At 61.1% G+C, this 20,558-nt stretch overlaps 1 protein-coding gene across 1 annotated transcript; it reads right to left on the bottom strand.

Moving 5' to 3' along the window:
* Positions 1–285: 285 nt before the first annotated feature.
* Rasal1 (RAS protein activator like 1) lies at positions 286–19,125 on the bottom strand. Its single transcript, XM_048342910.1, has 21 exons — positions 18,791–19,125; positions 15,822–15,878; positions 13,790–13,903; positions 13,407–13,468; positions 12,267–12,396; positions 10,359–10,440; positions 10,117–10,248; positions 9,193–9,281; positions 8,314–8,431; positions 7,722–7,875; positions 7,327–7,391; positions 7,091–7,203; positions 6,374–6,566; positions 4,953–5,090; positions 4,479–4,623; positions 3,805–3,977; positions 3,228–3,365; positions 3,014–3,149; positions 2,168–2,288; positions 1,189–1,265; positions 286–976 (listed from the first exon to the last, which is right to left on the bottom strand). Exons 1-21 carry the CDS (start codon positions 18,853–18,855, stop codon positions 870–872), a joined length of 2,409 nt encoding a protein of 802 aa, XP_048198867.1. The 5' UTR covers positions 18,856–19,125; the 3' UTR covers positions 286–869.
* Between the last annotated feature and the right edge of the window lie 1,433 nt (positions 19,126–20,558).

Raw genomic sequence — 20,558 nt, 5'->3', positions numbered from 1 at the left:
GCTGGCCACATGTGGGATGGCACCGTCTTTCCCGTCTGTCCAGTGTCACAAAGGCAGAAATGAGGCCTGGAGCCCCATGTTGCTCAGTTTTTTCTGCCCTGTGGTCTCTCTCTCAACCCTCTTAAGATAACCCTCTTACGTCCATGCGCAGCCCCGTACTCCTCTGCACATGCTGAGAAGCAGGAGAACGGCAGCTCCTCCCCCAGAACTCTGCTGCCCATGGTCAGGTGGGGCCCGGAAACATTCTAGAAAACAGCCTAAGAGGTGGGTGGAAGGTAGAGCTTTCACCTCAGGGCCAGCTACCCAGAAACCAGTTTGAAAGCCACATGGCCACACTCTCGCCCTTCTCATTTTATACAAGGTAAACTGAGGCACGGGGGGGGGGGGCGGAGCCAGGCCCAGCATTTCCCAGGCTCCATGGGTCTGAGTTTGGCACACTTGGCACCCATCTGCAGTTCTGCTTCAAGGCACCCAGTTCCAGAGGTTTGGGGGTTAGGGTCTCCTGGATGATTGGTGAGGTCATGGGGGGGGGGTCACAGGTGTGAGAACAGGAGGAACTGGGCCCACTAGTACCTATCAGGGACAATAAGACTGTCTAGGCACTGGGATTTCAGGAACAGCTGTATCCAGCAGCTCAAGACCAGGCCGGCTTCATGAGTGAGGAGGTGAGTTCAGAGACAGGAAGGCTCCAGGTCCACAAGTCAGGCTCCTCATCCATCCCAGAGTGCACAGACTTGCCCATTGTGAGGCCTGGCCCCTGCGGTGGGCCTCCCTGCCCTGGCGGGACTGGGGCACCGAGAACAGCCGCAGAGGCCACGGTAGAGCCCCGGGAGCTCCCACCCTTTGTTCCAGGGTGGCTGCGGCCTTCCTCAGGGCTGGGGCAGGAACTCCTCGTGGGCTCTGTCCAGGTCCTCCAGCACCTGCAGCAGGCGGGCCGCGGCTGCTCTCTGCCGGGCCAGGACCTCAGGGGGGGCTCCTGGGAGGGTGGGGGGACACGGGTCATGGGGGGACAAGGCTGGCCCCAGGACAGCCAGCCCCCCAGGCCCAGTTGATTTCCTAAAGCTGCATATTCGTCACATGTCCTGAAAACCCCAAAATGGGCCTGGAATCAGGAGGTGGGCAGGCAGGCATGAGAGGGGGTACGCATGGTGGGGCTGCGAGGGGGAGGGCAGGGCCCCTGTCCCTTACTGTCAGCGATGCCCGGATCCTTCCCAGCTTCGGCCTCCAGAGCCAGATCCGGGTTCAGATCCTCCAGGAATTTCATCCTGGAAAAGACAAATCTGGTCTCTGACTCACTGCCCAGTAGCCTGCCTAGAGATTCTCGGCTGCTCTCTGAGATCCGAACCCTCTACCTTCTTCCTATAACCTGCCCAGACACGAGCTGAGTGTGGTCAGCAACCGTTCTCAGATGCTATCTCTGAGACTCGAGGGGCAAGGTCGCAGAGCTTCATGATCACAGTTACTCGCACTGAAAACCAGCTCTGCCCCTGGATTAGCCCCCACCGCCCTTAGGGGCATGCAGAGAGGCCTGTACCACTTAAACGTGCTGGTCCTGGGGCTTGAACTCAGAGCCTGGGTGCTGTTCCTGAACTTTGTCGCTCAAGGCTAGTGGCTCTACCACTTGAGCCACAGCTCCACTTCTAGCTTTTTGCTGGTTAGAGACAAGAGTCTCTTCATTTTGGAAGTGGTGCTGTGGCTCAAAGAGGTACAGCGCTAGCCTAGCCTTGAGCAAAAAGTTCAGGGATAGCACCCAGGCCCTGAGTCCCATAACTGACCAAAAAATAAATAAAGTCTCTTAGTTTTCTCTGCCTGGGCTGTCTTGGAACCTTGATCCTCAGATCTCAGCCTCCTGAGTGTCTGGGATTGCAGGTGTGAGCACCGGTGCCCAGAGACAGCCATCTGCTCTGGATGCCAGTGACCCTGGGGCCAGGAAGGGACGGGGGTGCCCTGGGCCACGGGGAGCTTCGGGGGGCACTGAGACCCCAGACCCAGCTCAGCTTCTCAGGGGAAGGGATGCCTCGGGCCTGCCCCACCGCCCCAGGCGCTCTGCTAATACCAAAGAATGAACCGGTGCGACTCGGGTTGGGTGGTCTGGCCCAGCAGGTCACAGCAACAGACCTGCCTGTGTGCGCATGCGCGCCAGTGTGCGCACGCGCACATCACCCACCTGAGCTGGTCCCGCCCCCGCAGCAGTTGCCTGTACACAGCCTGGGTCTCGGCGTCGGGGTCCAGTGGGTCGCTCCAATCCCCCAGGGTTACTGCGGAGTGTGTGCGGCTGCAGCCAGCGGCTGAGGGGACACACGGGGGCCTAATCAGGAGATCCTGACCCTGCACCGGCCTCAGAGCTCACCCTCCACCTGCCGAGCCCTCTGCCCACCCCCACCCCCACCCCCCACCCCGGGCCTCCAGCCCTCGGCTCTGTGGCCTCCAGGGCTGGCTACACCCCTCGCTGCCTCCTCCACGTTCCTGGCTCCCGGACCTGGGCCCTTCCACCATGCAGCCCACCCTGTGCACCCCAGGCCCAGGCTCCGCCAGGCCCTGCCCACCTTGCCCTTGGGTGCTGTGTCCCCTCCCACCCTGCACCCCGCCGGGAAGCCCTTGTGGGCCTCCACCCTGGGGCGTGTCCCAGGCAGTCCAGGGATCCCCAAAGCCACAGCCTGCCATTTGTGACCTTGGCCTGCAATCACGACTCATCCTAGCATTCTCTCTTGTGTTTTCTTTTTCTCTTAATTTTCATGTGCCGGTCCTAGGGCTTGAACTCAGAACCTGGGCGCTGCCCCTGAGCCTCTTTGTGCTCAAGGCTAGCACTCTACTCCTTGAGGCCATTTCTGGCCTTTTCTGAGTAGTTTATTGGAGATAAGAGTCTCATGGACTTTCCTGCCCCAGGCGGGCTTTGAACCGTGATCCTCAGGTCTCAGCCTCCTGAGCAGCTGGGATGACAGGTGCAGGAGGCTGGGTACGGCCGGGCATCAGGTTCGCAGCAGGTACTAACCGCGGCTGCCGCTCTGCTCACCTGCACGCTCCGCCTGCAGGCAGCAGGTCCAGCGGCCGCCGCGGAAGGCCCCAGGGTGGCAGGCGGCCAGCTTGTCCTGGTTGGCAGCGCTGGCTTTGCGCAGGGCGGACAGCCACTGGTTGAGGTCATTCACGTTCTGCACGGGGTGAGGGTGGTCAGTCAGGAAGGGGGGCCCCCAAGGAACACCCTGAGCCCCATGCTGGCCGCACCTCACCTTGCACTGGAGGTAGGTGGTGTGCTGGGCTCCCGCCTCGTCCCCCGTCACCACCTGCATCACGTGCGGCAGCTGGAAGGCGCCCTCCTCCACGCGCTCCACCGCCCGGATGCACCTCACCGCAATGGAGGCGCGCGTCTGGAACAGGGGCTCAGTTACCCCACTTCCCCGGGCCTCTCCCCTCCCCTCCTCCCCTCCCTAGGGAGGAAAAGTCACCCCTAAAATGTGCACCTGCTCCTGGCCACACAGGGAGTTTGCTTGCTTTCTCTTTCTTTCGCCAGTTGTGGGGCTTGAACTCAGGGCCTGGGCGCTGTCCCTGAGCCTCTTTGTGCTCAGGGCTGGCGCTCTACCACTTGAGCCACAGCTCCACTTCTGGCTTTTTCTGAGATGTTTATTGGAGATAAGAGTCTCATGGACTTGCCTGCTCCAGGCTGGCTTTGAACCTCTAGCCTCAGATCTCAGCCTCCTGAGTAGCTGGGATGATAGATACCCAGCTGAGAGTTTGGTTTCTATGGCTCCTCCCCACCCAGGGCCTTAGTTTCCCCTTGGGGACCCCCATCTGCAGCTCGAGCCCCACCTGCCCCTCAGGACTCTTGGCATAGGCCAAGCTGTCCCCACTCAGCCAGAAGTAGCGCTTCTTGAAGGCGAAGCGCGTGGCCAGGCCGCCTGGCTCCTCTTTCCGCTTGAGCAGGTAGCCTTCGCGCACCGTCTCCGAGGACGGGACCAAGGCCCGGGCGGGGCCTCCCGGCTCTGGGGAATGGGAGAGTGAGGCGGGGAGGTGAGGGACAAGGAGCTTCTGGCTCACACCTGCCTGCTCTGCCCGCAGGCCGGGGCCTCCATGGACGGCCAGTGTCTACACTTCAAGTCAAGCCCCACTCCTCCTGCACCTGGCCTCACCTGCCTGGCGTCACCTCTCCTTTGCTCCCACCCCAGTCAGTCTTTGACTGCGATCTCTCACCTCAGGGCCTTTGCCTTGCTGATGCCTGCCTGGAACACTCCTCCCCAGAGCCCCCACTTCCTGCTCCTGCTTCCTATTTGTGCCACACATTAGACGGTTAATAAACACCTGTCAACAGAGGGCGTCCTCTGGGGGGAGCCACAGGCTTCATCGGCTCTGAAACCTAGCACTGCTCCCCGGAAATGCTTGTTGATTGACTACCAGACCCACAGGCCCACATTCTCAGCACTGAGGAGCTGGGGAGGAGACAGATCCTGAGTGCTCCTGCCAGGACCCCCGCCCCAGGAACTCACCCTCCTCCCCGTCCATGTCCACCAGCCGGTCCAGGAAGTCCCGCACACGCGCCACGCTCTGCAGCAGGAAGGGGTGGAGCGGGGCCATCCACAGCTCCTTGCCCTGGCCCAACTGCTGGCCCAGGTTCCCGATGCTCTGCACAGCCTGGAGCGGAGGAGCGGGGTGGGGGCCACCGTCACCGCCTTGGCTGCCACCCTCTGCGCACCCAGAACCAGGCCGGCTCCCAGGGTTCCGAGGGAGAAAACCCGGCCTGGCAGGGGCCTTGGGCACAGCCTGCTTGTCCCTTCCCCTTCTGAGATCTGCACCCCAGCTCCTGTATTCTGTCATCCTACCCGCCTAGACCCCCCACCCACCCCTGCCCCCCAGGACTGCCTGGGTCTGTTGTGCATCAGAACCTTACCTTGCTAAGAACAGCCTAATTCATACTAAAAGGGAAAGGACCGCCCGCCCCCCAAAGCCCCCCCACCCAGCACCTTGGCAAGCAGCAGCAGGGAACGGCTAGTCTGGGGGTCCGCATGGTGGTCCCGGAGGTCAAACAACTTCGGGGTGAGGATGGCGGGGGCAAAGAACCGCAGGAAGAGAAAGCCGCTCATGGCCAGGTACTTCACATCCTGCCAGAGTGGCGGCAGCAGGTGAGGGGCTACAAAGGCCTCATTCCCACTGGGGAAACTGAGGCCACAGGGACTAAGGGTGATGGAGCTCGGGGGAGGGAGGAGGGGGCTAAGGAAATGGGTCAGGCCATTCTAGCCTGCCAGGGAGGTCTCCCTTCCCTGAGCCTCAGTTTTTCCAGCTGGAAAATGGGGTAACTATCAATACTGCAGAATCAGACTTAGCCATTGTGGCGGCTACGTGGCAGATGAAGAAGCCGCAGCTCCAAGAGGCCGAGCTCCTCATTCAAGGCCACACAGCAGAGGAGTCCGGTAAGGCCAGGAGGACAGGACAGGATTTTCTGCACCCATGCTTCGCTCTGTACGCATCCCCATTTTACAGGGAGGGTGGCTGAGCCCCAGAGAGGGACGGCCACTTGCCCAAGGCTGCACAGGTACAGGCAGGAGAGCCGTTCAGCAGCAGCTCACTGCTGACTCGTCCAATCCTCAATCACACTGAATCCTCAGAGAACCTCAGGGAAGCCACCGGAGGCCCAGCTTGGCAGGCTCCAGAGGCTGAGCAGGCCAGGGCTGCCATTCCTCAGTGCTGGCTGGGCTTCCGGGCTCTGTGCCCTGTGCTCTGAGCCGGGGCTGGCCCCCCTCCTCTGTGTGGGGGGGGCTCTCTCCCAGTGCCCCCCCAACTCCCATCCCCCCTCACACCTGCTGGGTTATATTGAGCCCCAGACGGCGCTCTGTGCTCTGTGTCTATTCTGGGGTGTCATTCACACCAGAGGCAGTGCCCGCCCTGGGGTGCACGGAGCTGGGGGCGCCTCAGCCTCCTCAGGGGTCCCCACTGAGGCTGGGCCTGCAACAGGAAGATCCTTCCCCTGACCCCCAAGTCCCCCCAGCCCCAGCCTGGCTCACCTCAGCCTCGGTGTCACCTCCCCTCTGGACCACCCCCCTCTTGGCCCTGGTGGGCTAAGAGAAGCCAGGCCTGCTTTTGGGGGGTGGCAGTGGGGGCTCCAGGGACGTGATGACGCCTCCAGGGTGGGGACCAGCACCCCCTCCCCTTCCACCTCCAGTCCTCACCATGTTCCACTTAGCACCTCGGTACCAGCCCAGGAGAGCCAGAGAAGCAGGGCCAAGGGAACCAGAGGTGCCATCTCTATCCTCTCTACAGTACCTCAGACAAGCTGCTACCGCCCCGGGCAGGAGCCTGGGGGGACACGCCTGCCTCCTGCCCCACCCAGGGCATCGATCCCCTTCCTGCCTCCTGCCCCACCCTGGGCATCGTCCTCCATGCCTACCTCGTGCTCCGCCCCAGGGAAGCGCTCCTCCACGCGCCTTCGAAGCTGCTTGAAGGCCAGGCGCAGGGCGAGCGGGCAACGCCCCACAGAGCCCACGATGGCGTCCACGATGGGCCCCAGGTAGCCCGTCAGCAGCCCCAGGCTGGTCTCTCGCACCTGCTCCTCCGAGGGCACGCCCTTGAAGGAGATCCTCCTGCGCAGAGCAGCGGAGCCTCATCTCTGCCTCTCCAAGCTCCGGACCCCCGCTGGCTCCCCCTAGGCCTCGCTCCTAGCCCAGCACATCCTCATTTCACAGCCTTCGGCTGCAGTCATGCGTGTCAGCTTAAATGTCACCTCTTCTCAGTGTCCCTCCCTTCCCGCCAGTCACCACCCCAGGTCCTGCTTCCGTGCCTTTAGAGCATGGTGTGGCACTCTTGCTCCAACCGCAGGGCCTTTGCACTTGCCTTTTCCCCTGTCTGCAACATCCTTCCACTAAATCTCCACCTGACTGTGCTCCCTGCCACCTTCGAGTCCTGGCACAAAGGTCCCCTGCCTGTCCCCTTCCTAGCCTCTCCATGGCACAGATGCTCATGGACAAGCTGCCTCCCTTCCTTGTCTTGCTGGGCTCTCAGCAGCCTGGCTCTGCCCGCTAGGGTGCCGTCTCCCCGGGCTCTCCAGCCCCACGAGGCCGCAGGGGGCCGCCCCCCGGAAGGCTCAGCTCGCCCCGACACTGCGCACCTGGCGCGGCTCAGGTCCATCTTGCAGGGGTCGAGCTCCATGTACTTCTTCTCCTCGAACACCCGGCTGATGACCGGCTGCAGCACTTCGTGCAGGTAGCGCATGCCCACGAGCTGCGGGTGGGGGCCACAGGGGGCGGCTGGGCGCGGGGGTGCAGGGGCCGCGGGGGCACCGGGACCCCGGAGCCCCACCTCCGGGCAGGCAGTGGCAGGGGTACCGCCTCGCCCTCCACTCACCTTCATGAACTGCTCCATGGATTTGGATGCCAGCGAGTTGGAGCGGAAGAGGACATTGGGGTCGGCTGGGAGATCAGGGGCTGTGTTTGCTGGGGTGCGAGAAGGGCTGGGCCCAGCTCAACCCAGTCCCCTAAAGTGGGGGATCAGAGAGGTCCCAACTCCATGCATGAGTCAGAGGCCCAGAGCGGTGAAGCAGGCTGCCTGCAGCCACGCAGCTCAGCAGTAGCCAAAACAGCCCCTGCTGCCGAGGCGATGCGGCGCACGGCCCGGGGAGGCCCCACGGTGGGGGAGCCCCTTCTTCCTTCAGCCCAAGGCGTCCTCCCTCCCCTGGGGGTCCTTGGCCTGTGGTGCACCCCCGCCCTGGGGTGTGGCGTTGGGAGTGGGCGACAACTCACTGGTGCGAGCCACCTCGCGGCGCGTGACGTAGTCCAGGAAGGGGCCGGCCAGGCCGCGGCCCAGGAAGAGCCTCACCAGCTTGGTGGCCAGGTCCTGGCGGCAATCCCCGGAAGTCAGCTCCTCCAGCACGGCCAGTGGGCTGGCCGTGTCCTCCTGAGCGGGACAGGATGTCGGGGAGGTGACCCGGCGCCCCTCCACCCTGGAGCAGCACGGCCTGCGGGCTGGGACAGGACGCTAGAGGGGTGACCTCCCTCCTCCCCAGGGCAGCACAGAGGGCTTCGGGGGGACAGGACGCTGGAGGGATGACCCCCCCCGCCTCCCCAGGGCAGCACAGAGGGCTTCGGGGGGACAGGATGCTGGAGGGGTGACCCAGCACCACTCCACCCAGGAGCAGCATGGCCTGCAGAACTGCCAGTCTGCCTGCACACCCACCAGCACCCCCCTCCCACTGAACCAGCCCGCCCACACACCCACCTCCAACTCCCACACCCACCCCAGCCCGCCCTCACATACACCTCCAACTCCCACACCCACCCCAGCCCGCCCTCACATACACCTCCAACTCCCACCCCAGCCCACCTGCACACCCACCTCCACGGGCCCCCACACCGACCCCACGAGCAGCTCGATCAGAGGCTGGTAGCACGCGGAGGGCAGCACACGGTCCTCTGTCAGGCGCACCTTCACCCGCAGGGCACCCAGGCTCCCCCTGGCGAGACAGCAGGGAGCTGAGGTGTGGGTCCTGGGGAGGTGGGTGTGCAGGCCAGGGGTGTGGGCACTGGGGAGGGTGGACAGGGGCCAGGCAAATGGGCACTGACAGCAGAAATAGAAACAGACCAGCACAGAAATAGAAACAGTCCATACACATGTGTATGGACTAAGCACTGGCACAGGTGTGAGTGGCACAATCAGGTGTGAGCAGGAATGAGTGGGTGTACATGATGTACTCAGATGCGAGCAGGTATCAATGGTACAGACAGGTCTGGGCTAGCGTGCATGGTACAGCCAGGTGTGAGCAGGTGTGAATGCTAGTGTTGGGTATGCATGGTGTGAGCAGGTATGAATGGTACAGCCAGGTGTGAGCAGGTATGACTAGTAGCCGGATTTGCATAGTGTGAGCAGATGTGAATGGCACAGCCAGGCGTGTGTGTAAACGGCATGGCCAGGTGTGAACATGTAGGTGTGAATGGTACAGCCAGGTTTGAGAGGGTGGGTGTGAACAGTAAAGCCAGGTGTGGACAGGTATTAGCAGGGAAGACAGGTACAGACAGGAACAGTGTGTGTGTGTACACACACACGTGCATGTGCACGTGCCTGTGTGCACATGTGCAGATGGACGGGGCAGGTGTGAGCTGGCATGCTTGCTGAGCAAATGGGAGGGGCGGGCTCGTCTGTACACATGGAGTACACCATGGGGAGCTGGCGAGGTGCCCACCGGTCAGCCGCAGGCCCCTCCTCTTGGCCTCTTACCCAGCATCTTCCTCTGCTCTGGGGAAGGGGAGGAGGCGGAACCAGCCGTCGGGGGGCCTCTGCAGCAGGGTCTGGGGTGGGAACTCCACCTGTGGGACACACACACACACACACAGGTGTGCACACAGCAGGGCCTGGGGGACGAGCTCCACCTGTGGGACACACACACGTGCACACAGCAGGGCCTGGGGATGAACTCTCTCTGTGGGACACACACACACGTGTGCACACAGCAGGGCCTGGAGATGAACTCCACCTGTGGGACACACACTCACACAGGTGTGCATGCAGCCGGGCCTGGGGACGAGCTCCACCCGCAGGACACACACACACACATTTGTGTGCACACAGTAGGGCCTGGGGTGGGAACTCCACCTGCAGTACACACACACGTACATGTGCACACTGCAGGGCCTGGGGATGAGCTCCACCTGTGGGACACACACACACACACTCACACAGGTCCTCTCATTCATTCCAGCTTGCCTCCTTGCAGGACCCCAGCCCTGGGCACCCCGCCACTGTCCCCGCACATCCACCTTACAGGTGGGGAGACAGGGACCCCGTGATCCGGGAGGGGCTGGAGAGACCAGAACGCAATCCTGGCTGTGCTATTCTAAGTCCTGGGACACTGAGAAAGCCAGTTTTCCTAGCTGGGCCTCAGTTTCCCCTTCCCCTTGGCTGCCATGAAAGCAAGGCCAGTGCAGCTCTGCCAGACAGCAATGGACGGGGCAGGAATGCACTGGCACATTCAGTCCCTCAGTTTCCCCACTGTGCTCAGTGGGGCGATGACGCCCCATCATCTGGGGGTGGCCAGGGCCCGAGGACCCGCACGCCCACCCCTCCTAGCCCAGGAGGCTAAGGCCTTGTTGTCCATCTGCTCCCCAGAGGCAACAGGCACCACAGAGGGGTGCAGAGGCTCACCATGCCCAAGAAATCATTCTTGCCCACCATGTCCCAGTCCCAGAGCTCCACGCGCAGCGGGGCGGGGGCCCCCGACGCGGCCCGCAGCTCCAGCACCTCGTCCCAGTGTGGGAACCGGGTCTTCTTGATGATCTAGCATAAGAAACAGCATGTGAGTAATGGGGGCGGGGAGAGAAATGACAAGGGAAACGACGGGGAAGCAGGGCCCACCCACCACCAGGGCCCCACGCCGGCCGGCTCACCGAGGTCTCTGAGCTCTGACTGCCCCAGAACACACGTGCAAATGGGTCCGACGTGCCAGAGATGTCCCGAGGGGCCAGGTCCCTGGGGAGAGGGGGCACAGGACACTTGAGAACCCAGACCCCCCCCCTAAAAAAAGGGGGCTCGAGGGAGACCAAGCTGACCCCATCACCACGTCCATGCTTCCAAACCCAGAGCTTCGGCCTATGTTTTCATGGGGAAACTGAGGCATGGAAAGGTCAGGTCTGCATCAGCAAGTCCAGCAGGAGAAGAGGGCAGCAGGGAGTGGGACGTGGGCCTCCATGTCCCTGGAGGCCCCCGATGGCAGACTAGGACAAAGGATGGAGCACCTGGCTCTGCCTGCCTGGCTGGACCAAAAATCACTTGACCTCTCTGAGCGGCCGTTTCCTCATGGGGAAAGTCACAGTGACCTCATAGAGCCAAGGGTCACAGAACGACTTGTGCAATGGGCTTAGCAGAGCTGGGCAGGTGAGAGTGCTCCGCTCCTTTATTCGTTCAACAAACATTCGCACCCGTGACACCTCGCCTTGGAACAAAGAGCAAGTAGGAGAAGGGACCACACCCCGATTGCCATGGCAATGCAAAAAACCTCCACAGAACCTCTCCATCCTGCTGTTCAAGGCCCCCCCAAATCCAGACCCCTCCCCCCCACCACCAGGAGGGGCTGCCTGCTTCCTCCCCTCTCTTCCCCTCCCAGCTTTGCCAGCATTCCAGACTTTGGTTTCCTAGGAGTCAACGTGGTTGCTAAGCGACAGCAATCAGCCCCTGTCCTGCTGGTGCAGATCCTGCTTTGCCTTTGGGTGGGGAGGGGGCCACATGTTGAATCTGTCACCCAGTGCCCCCCCCCCAGCCTCCTTGGTTCAGTCCTCTTCCATCTGTGGCCAAAGCTTGGGTGGGGGTGGGGGTGGGCTCACTGAAATCTATAGGTGGTAAGCAAGGCTCAGAGAGGGCAAGGAAGGTCACACAGCAAAGCTAGAAATGGATTCCCCCCTGCCTGGATGCACAGAGGCCCGGAAGTGAGGACTGGAGGAGAGAAAAGGCAGAAAGACAGAATGGGAGATGCTGGAAGACAGGGAGAGAGGAGCAGGTGGAGCTGAGGGCTGAGGAGAAGGAGGAGACCCCCAAGAAAAGTAGGGGAGAGCAAGACAGCTGCTGGTGGACCTCTGCACTGGGGGCCTTGCTGGCCCTGCCCTGTCTTCCTGGAGGTTTTCCTCAGAAGGCCCACTCTCCTGCCCTCTTGGCCCACGTGACTTCAGTAAGCCAGTCCCTTCTCCCACTCCTGTAATGACCAATAAGGTGTAACTCATCAATGTGATTGGCTCAGAAATAGGCCTGTGTCCCAGACAAAGCCCATAAGAATCCACCTTAGGATGAAATGGCTTGACATGGGCAGTTGTAGGACACTACACTGGAGGATGCCAGATGGGCTGTGAGGATCATCTTGTCCCCCACCAGGGGAGATGCAGCCCCAGAATGATACCAGCACAGTCAAAGATAGAGCCAGTGTCTCATGTTCCTCATTGAACCCCTGGATCCAGCCATTCCTGAAGGTACATCTCAGTTCTATGAACCCACAAACAGACAGTTCTGCTTAAACCAGGAGGAACTGAGGGGACCTGTCCATTATAATTTGATTCATGTATCCCCCCAACTGGCCTGTCTGGCCATCCAGCCCCAGTGGTTGGCCCATTGTTGCCCATCACAGGGAGGGAAGGGACTAACAAGATCTTACTTGCGATTTGCCCCCTCCCCTGCCCACAAAGCATGCAACTAGTGAGCTGGGACCCTGTGCAGGCAGGGATCCTGGCTGGGAGTCCACAAGTCCCCTGGACAGAAGAGGGGGCCCAGGCCCGTGCCCACCCCCCCACCTCCCTGGTGACTGACAGTACCTGGCCTGCCGGATGTGGCATCGAAGGCAGCGGCCCCCTGCGTCCTCCAGGACCTGCACTGCCAGGCAGACCTCACCCTGCACCTCCGCATCGGGGTCCACACGGCTCAGGTTGATCCAGCTGTCGATGCCTGAGGGACACACACACGCTGATGCTGCGTAGACGCCAGGCTTACAAATTCATCAATGTGGACATTGTTTTCGAGTCATGTCTTCTGATGCTGGGGCTGCTATCAGCATAAAGTCAATGGGAAGAAACAAGGCAATCGGGAGGCCAAGAAGGCTCTGCCCAGGACCCCAGTGGGTCAGACCAATGGTCTGAGCTGTGTGCTGTGTGTCCCTTGTCACCTTGAAATACAGCATCCCTACTCTGCAGAATCTCGGGCATTCTGTCTGCCTGTCTCTCTTCTCTCCACAAGTTGAAGGTAATATTCTAATGTCTCCCAGCTCCTAGAACGGTCAGGAGTCAGCTTTGTTTGTAAATTGTCTATCTTTCCTAATTTTTTAATGGGGTCTGAGTCATTTCAGGGACAGGATCTTGCATTTCTGCCTGGGCCACAGAGGCACGTGGACCCACAGGCCCATCCGACGCTCACCACACACACGGGGAAACAGGTCACCATGAGCAACAGCGCCCAGCACAGCACTGGCCCTCTGGACCCATGAAGGCTGTAGGTATTATCCGTATGTTACCATTTGTTTTCAGCATCAAATATTTAAAGAAATAAAAGATGCCATCCCAAGAAGCGCCAGTTAATAACAACACATGAAAGCGATAAATTTTAAACAGGCACAGCATGCACCAGGCCCTCCCTGGGTTCAATCCCCAGTACAGAAAACAGTAGTAGTAGTGGTAATAATGACATAATTAGCGAGGCGCTGGGGGCTCACGCCTCCAATCCTGGCTGCTCAGGAGGCTGGGACCTGAGGATCACACAGTGTGCAGCCAGCATGAGCGCACACATACAAGAAGAGACTGGCATCCTCAGTTCACCAACGCAAAGCCAGGGTAGAGCTATGAGTGAGAACACTCAGGGACAGCGCCCAGGCCCTGAACCGAGCGAGCCCTAGACCAGCCCTGAACTAAGGGAAAACGGAATGACCGTCCACAGAAGGCTCTGTGCCACTGGCCCCGGCCCACCTCGGGGGTCGGCGGTGATGGCCTCCTTGCTCAGGGAGATCTTGCCGATGACGTCGTCATGCCTGCAAAGGGGAGGCCGTGAGCCGGGGACCCCACCACCTGCCACCTGCGGGTGCATCGAGGCCGGCGTCCAGCGGGGGTGTGCTCAGCTCCGGGACAACGCCCCTCCTTCCACGCCTGCACACCCTGCCCACCCCGCGGCCACGCCCCTCCGTGCCCGCCACACGCGTCAGCGCCCCGCCCACCGCACGCCCCGCCCCTCTATAGCACTGCCTCAAGCCCCGCCCCGAGATTGCCCCGCCCGTCGGTGCCCCGCTCCTCCCCAGCTCCGCTTGTCACAGGCCCCGCCCCCTCGACACTCCACCCTGGCCCCGCCCACTCACCCCACAGTGTCCTGGTCCAGCACATAGAAGGCCAGATGGTGGAAGTCCAGGGGCAAGTGCACCGTGTACTCCTCCCCCCAGAAGGGGCTCAGGCTCCGCCACACGGTCGCTGTCCTTCAAGAGAGGAGGGGGCTGGGACTCATCCCGAGATCCGTCCCCACGGACAGTCTGAGCCACTCAAGATCCCCATGGATCCCCCTCGGGGACAGGCACCTCACGACACTGACCGGGACCGGACACAGACACACACAGACCCCAGTGCACACACGCAGAGGTCTCACACCTGTGCACACACAGGCCCCAGTATGCGCCCAAGGAGCCAGACTCACATGGAGAACGAACAAAAGACACACAGACCCACACAATCCAGATACTCCAGGGAGACCAGAGACACAAGTGCACCCCACATTCATGGGGTGCCCTCAAAGACTTCTTGAAACACATGCCTGTGTGTAAACACAAGTTACCCAGCCACACAGCATGACACAGACACATCCCAGCGCCAGTGATGACAGGTACTGAGCCACACCCACCACAGCACTCATCTCCATTCTTCCAAGGCCTCTGGGAGAGGCCACTGGTCAGGTCAGCTCAGTGCCTCTGGGTGGGACTGGGGGCTGAGGAAGGCCTCCTGATGGAGAGGCAGGCAAAGGGGAGTGGCAAAGAGGACAAGTGCTCCAGATGGCTGGAACAGCATGTGCAAAGGCCCTGAGGCAGGGTTGGTCTTCATTCAGTTCAAAGAACAAGAATGCATCAGAGGCCAGGAGGGAACTGGAAGGGCCAGGATGGGATGTGATGAGACCACACGATGGCCAGGGTCCACAAGCTCAGGTGTATACACACACATACACACACACACACAGAGGTTGTGCCCTCTGACCTGGCCCAGGGGCTCCACCTTTAGACAGATACTCAAAGATTCCTCCTACTCTCTTCTCCCCCACCCACCAAGCCTTTTCCCACCCAGAGGTCCCTTCTTCTCCCCGCCTCCTGATCTGACAGCTCCTCAGAGCTCAGAGAGGGGGGCAAAGCCTGAGGTCCCCCAGAAAAGCAATCTGCAGGAAGGTCCAGGAGCAGCCTGCACTTGGGGATTCAAGGGGGAACAGTGGAGGTCAACCAGGGGGGCTACAGCCTACCTCTCCCCCATGCGGACTCCCTGCTCCCAGCTCCCCGCCCATCTGGACCAGAACTGGCGTCAGGAGCATCCTGAATCCTGCCGTCTCCATAGGAACCGGGGCTCCAGCCGCCTGCCCACCACCTCCCTCCAGCCTGTGGGGGCGGCTCCAGCCCTGCCCCATGCCTGCCATGCCCAGCCCCACACCCACCCCAGGGCTCACACCCACGCCCACACAGGCAGGCAAAGTGCTCACGTGTGCGTGCAGGATGGCCCGTGTGTGTGCATGTGCATGCACACACACACATACACACACACTGGTACACACAGGAGCCCTGTGAGCCCACCACATGGGCAATCATGCCAGCTCTGCCACCCTCTCCCACACACACACACGCACAAGTAGGCCCAGCTGGAGAGGCACGCATACACACACACACACACACACACACACACACACACACACACACACACACACACCGGCACCAGCAGCACCCAGCAGGCCCGGAACCAGCCAGTCCAGCCAAGCGTGAGATGCCAGCCCCCGAGAGGCCAATCACAGAGGGAGGCACAAGCTGGTGGCGGCTGAGTCACTAGAGAGGGAGGACATCCGGAGCATGGTGGGCTACTAGGGCACAGCAACCGACAGTCCTAGTGGGCCTGCTCGGGGAGAGGTGAGGACACACAATGGCCACCTGCAGGCCTTCCAAGTTTCCTGGGTTGGCACTGCCCCTCCCCATGCCCCAGATCTTTTGCTATTGTTGGCAGAGTTCTTGATAAGTAGCCCAGTTTGGCCGCACACTCACAATCCTCCTGCCTCAGCCTCCCAAATGCCAGGACTACAGGCATGCACCACTGTGCACGGATTCTCCAGGTCTAGGAAGAGCCCCTCCTCCACCCCCTGCCCCCACTCCACACCTGGCCACCACCTCGTCGTCCACTTTGACCAGGCAGTAGGGGTCACTGCTTCCAGACCTGCAAAGATAAGGCAGTCAGGGAGGGGCTGGAAAGGGCAAACCTGGCCAGAAGCCTCAATCTGCCTCACGGTTCTGGCAGGAGAGTCTGGGGCCCAGGAGGAAGGGGGCCTTAGCCGGGGTCACAGGGTCAGCCCAGCAGTGAAGATGTGGCTCCCACAATGCGTGTGGAGTTGGGAGTCACTGCATGGGCACCCATGAGAGAGGGACACAGAGGCACAGGACCGGGAAGGGCGAGCCCCAAGCCATGGTCAGCTTCAGTACCCCCACCCCCACTTCCCAGTGTGCTGGCTGCACCTCCCTTCCCAACTCCCGGCCTCAATTTTGCTGTAAATGGGTCCAGACATTGTTTTGCCAGGGGCTGGCAGGATAAAAGGAGGGGGGCCATGATGACATGGCCCCTGGGCTGCCCAGGAACTCCCCAACCTGCCTCTATACCACGATGTCTTGGGAGGGTCACTGCTGGAGTGGGGACCCCCCAGCCTCAGCGGGATGGACCTACAGAGGATCCAGACCTCAAAACTGAAGCGACAATATGCACGCTATGTCCTCTTGGGCAACCAAAGCCAGGTCCATCTCCCCTTCAAAATAGCAGCCCTGAGTCCATCCCAGCCTCTTCCCTGAAGCCTCCATCCCCAAGTCCCCTCCCCAGAGAGGCTTCCCTGTCCACCCCTGTCTCTCAAAATAACCCTGCAAGCCATGGCTCCCACCCCATGCTTCCAGCTCTCAGAGAGGCTGAGGCAGGAGGATCACATGAACCAGGAGTTCGGGACCAGCCAGGGCAACACAAACCCACTGAGCCCCGGAAATTATCTCACTCCTCATTTCTCTGCATTTCCCATCTTCCATCTGCCTCCCTGAACAACTGAGCTGTGAGCTTCTTGGGGGAACAGTCTGTACCCCTCTTTCTCCTCCATCTTAGCCTGGAGTTGGCCCAGGGGAATGAGTTCTGAGTGGACAGATGCTTGGAGTGTGTGCTCAAGATTCTGTCCCACACACCCAGAGCGGGGTGCTCAGCCTTCCCAGGAGCCCCACTGCCCCTCCACCTGCCCCTGGCCCCTCATGGGAGCCAAGCTCAGCAGGAGCTGCTCTGGGCTCTGACGCACAAGCCCTTATCCGGCTCCCATCAGGTAGGGGCCAAGGTGGCATGGCGCTGGAAGGCACTGGCTTCTCCCAGGCCTGGCCTCTCCCACGGCCCCTGCCCCAGTGCAGCATGGGAAAGAGGCCCCTCAGCCTGCCTGGTTTGTTCTGAGAAGCTGTCAGTGCTCAAATCCTAGGGAACTGTCTCTCTGGTCCTCAGTTTCCCCACTTGTGAAATGCAGACATCAGGAAGATTGCACAGAGGGTGGAGCCAGGATGCCTGCCAGCAGTGATGGCCAATTGTAGGAAGGACTCTGACATCGGCTGTGGCCTCCTGGCGCTGTTGGCCATTGCTGTGAACCTGGCCAGGCCTCAGGATCCCAGCCCACATGAGGGGTGGGCAGAGAACACACCTCATCCCAGAGGCGCCCCCCCCCCCCGGATATCTCAGCATGCTCTGGAAGAAGGGGGTCTGGGAGAAGAAGCTAGGGAAACTGAGGCACGGTGGCTGGGGTGTAGTGACACCCCTCTCTGCACCCTTGCTCTGGGGTGTTGCTCTTAGCTGGACTGGGGAACTGCAGGGCACAAGTATGACCCAGAGGTACTGGAACCATATATAACTCAAAACCTTTTGCAGGAGGCATGGGGGTTGTGAGGGCAGGTCCTGCCCCCATCAGCCACCCACCAGGACACATGGAAGACAGGGCTCAGACAGACAGTCCCCATCCCTGCATTATGGAGATAATGGAGCTCCATAATCTCATTCCTAGAGACTCCTCAAAAAGAAGGTGGTCTGGGAGCTGGTCTAGGTGCTCTCTGTTTTTATTTCAGGTATATTTGTTTGGGGGTGACTGCTGAGAAAGGGGGTGGCTAAAATCCCTAAGGGCCCATTGGCAGGGTACCATGATAAGAAGGTTCCTGAAATCAAGGGAGAGGGAGACACACACACACACACACACACACACACACACACACACACACCTCTCCCTCCCTGCAGGCCCAACCTTAACCTGGACCAAGACTCTGGCTTCCAGCTCACCTTAGCACAGGTGAGCGCCAACGGGCCCTCCACCCTCAGCTGCTAGGATCCAATGGCTCTACCCCCAAACCCCACTGCCCAGAGGGGAAACCAAGGCTCAAAAAGAATTGGGTTCAAGGTCAGGCAGCCAGCCTCCTCCCATGGATCCCACACCTGTCTCAGGTGCTGACATCCCCAGAGCCCGCTCTGGGCTGGGGGGGTAGAGGGGGGGCTCCCCTTTTCTGCTGAGTCAGTAATTGCTGACTCAGCTCTGGGGAGCCGAGCCAGGAACGGAGAGGAGCCCGTGTCCCCAGTTGGGTCTCTCCCACGTGACTGGGTTGGGAGTAAGGGCAGTGGCTATTCAGGCAGCTGGACATCCACGGAAATGTCACCCTAGTCTGACAGCTACCAGACATGGGGGTGGGGGTGGGGGTGGCTCAGGCCTCTGGGTCAAAAGGACCCCAGGAGGCCACCTGGCGACGCTCTGCAAGCCTAAACGTTGTTTGCACAGAGGACCATCTGGATGGGGGCCCTCGGGGCTCCTCAGCACGGGTTCCCGGATACCCCACTCCCAGGCCCGAAGACAGCTCCACCCCCCCCCCCAGCACCTGCCCGCACAAAGAGACCCTACAGCCCCCTCCTCAGCTCGGGAAGACCCCCTGGGGTACATCCCGGAACAAAGACACCTGCTTCCCGGAGCGGGGACAGCTCTCCCACGGGGATGGCCGGGCCCGGCAGCCCCTGGCTTAGGCGGGCCTGCCCGACGCCGCCCTCGGGGTCCCCGCGCCCACGCCCCCGGAGCCCCGGGCACTCACACGTCCTTGGCGGGCAGCGCCCGGCCCTCCACCACGCGGATACTCAAGGAGCTGCTCTTGGCCATGGCGCTCAGCCCCAAACTTTCCGGACAAGGGGACGCTCAGGTTCCGAGGCTGGACCCGAGGGCGCCTACATGTCACCAGCTGCGAGCCTGGCGCCCTGTCTCGGGTCCCAGCGCCACCTGTCTGGGGCGCGAGTGGCCGGATTTCGGGCGGGGGGGGGGGGTGGTCCGATGGAGGAGAAGCAATCGGACCCCTGAGAGGAGGGGGCGCCCGCCGGGCTCCACAGGTAGGAGCTGCGCCCCAGGCCAGCGGGCGCGCAGGCGGGCGGGCGGGAGGAGCGCGCGGGGGCACCGCCAGCCCTCGCCGCGGCGCTGGAGCTCGGAGAGGACCGACTGGGCGGGCAGGGGGCGGGAGGGGGAGGCTCAGGGCCGTCCCCGATCCCGCCTCCCGCAGGGTCCCCGCCCGCCCGCCCTGCGAGCCCCTCGCGCGCCCCCTGCCGGCACCCCAGCCACGCGCGCAGGAGCGCAGGGCGGCGGAGACCCGGGAGCGCCCGGACAGGCAGGTGGTGGGCGTGGCCACAACTGGGGCGTGGCTTGCTGCAGTGGGCGTGGTCGCATGGGGAGGGCGTGGTCTCTGCCTGGAGTGGGAGTGGCTTCTGTCGAGGGGGCGTGGTCTCGGGTTCTCTCGGAGTTGGAGGGGGGCTGCGATGCCCTGTCCGCCCTCCCTGGCACCGCCTCCATTCCTCGGAGCGTCGGCTCTGTGGACGGAGGGTCTCCCCCTCAGTTTCCAGCAAGCCTCAGGGAGTGGGAGCTGGCTGAAGGAATGTCTCCGGCTGGCGCTGCGCGGGAGGGGATGGCGGGGAGAGATATCCTCCGGGGTCCACTCCGTGCCAGGCACGGGTCTGAGAGATTCTCTTTGTTCGGCTCCTGTCATTCTGTACCCTGTGTGCTATCGCCCTCAGCTTCAGAGGGATTCCATAACTCGGCCAGTCTCACGGTTCGGAACTGGTTTGCCTTCCTGGATTCTGATCCTTACTTACTCTGCCCCTTTGGTAGCTGTGCCTAACCTCTCTGTGCCTCGATTTGACTTTCTCCTCTGTTCAATGGGGATGATGCCCTCCCTATCTTATTCACGGGGCTCTGAGAAAATTAATTAAGATAATGCAGTAGAGGAGTGAAGGTCTCTACAGGCACCTGGAGCTGTGTTTAACATCAATATTATAGACAGTGTTTAATATTAGTGTCCTTTGAGGTATGGCTTAAAGGTCACCTCTCTAGATTGTTCTTGCACCTCGTGTCCAGACCTCTTTTTTTTTCTGCTTCCATGGCTCCACGTTTGAACAATTTTCAAGTATTAAATGAGCTAACAAGTCCAGAAGGGCCTAGTCCAGGCTAGAAAGTGACCCCTCCCACACACATTTATTTCTCTCTCTGGGTTTGTCAGCCTGCTAAAGACCTTTTTTAGGCCAGGCACCCCTGGCTCACACCTGTAATCCTAACTACTCAGGAGGCTGAGATCTGAGGAACCTGGTTCAAAGCAGGCTTGGGCAGGAAAGTCCATGAGACTCTTACCTCCAATGAACCACCAGAAAACCAGGAGTGGCTCTGTAGCTCAAGTGGTAGAGCGCTACTAGCTTTGAGCTGAAGAGCTCAGGTACAGCACCAGGGCCCAGAGTTCAAGCCCCATGACTGACAAAATAAAAGAACTGGTGTGTGCCTGCCTGACCTCTCACGCTGGGCACTGTGGGCGGACCTCGTAGACTAAG

This window comes from Perognathus longimembris, chromosome 3 (genome assembly GCF_023159225.1).
Source record: "Perognathus longimembris pacificus isolate PPM17 chromosome 3, ASM2315922v1, whole genome shotgun sequence".
Lineage (NCBI taxonomy): Eukaryota > Metazoa > Chordata > Mammalia > Rodentia > Heteromyidae > Perognathus > Perognathus longimembris.
Note: the sequence above shows the minus strand (reverse complement) of the source record. Positions and strands in the feature narration are given on the sequence as shown.

Coding starts and splice junctions, on each gene's coding strand:
- Rasal1 (XM_048342910.1), bottom strand. CDS start 18,855: ATGGCCAAGAGCAGCTCCTTGAGTATCCGCGTGGTGGAGGGCCGGGCG. Junction 10,249..10,358: donor GTCAGAGCTCAGAGACCTCG/GTGAGCCGGCCG, acceptor TTCTTATGCTAG/ATCATCAAGAAGACCCGGTT. Junction 7,876..8,313: donor CGGTGTGGGGGCCCGTGGAG/GTGGGTGTGCAG, acceptor TGTCCCGCTCAG/GAGGACACGGCCAGCCCACT.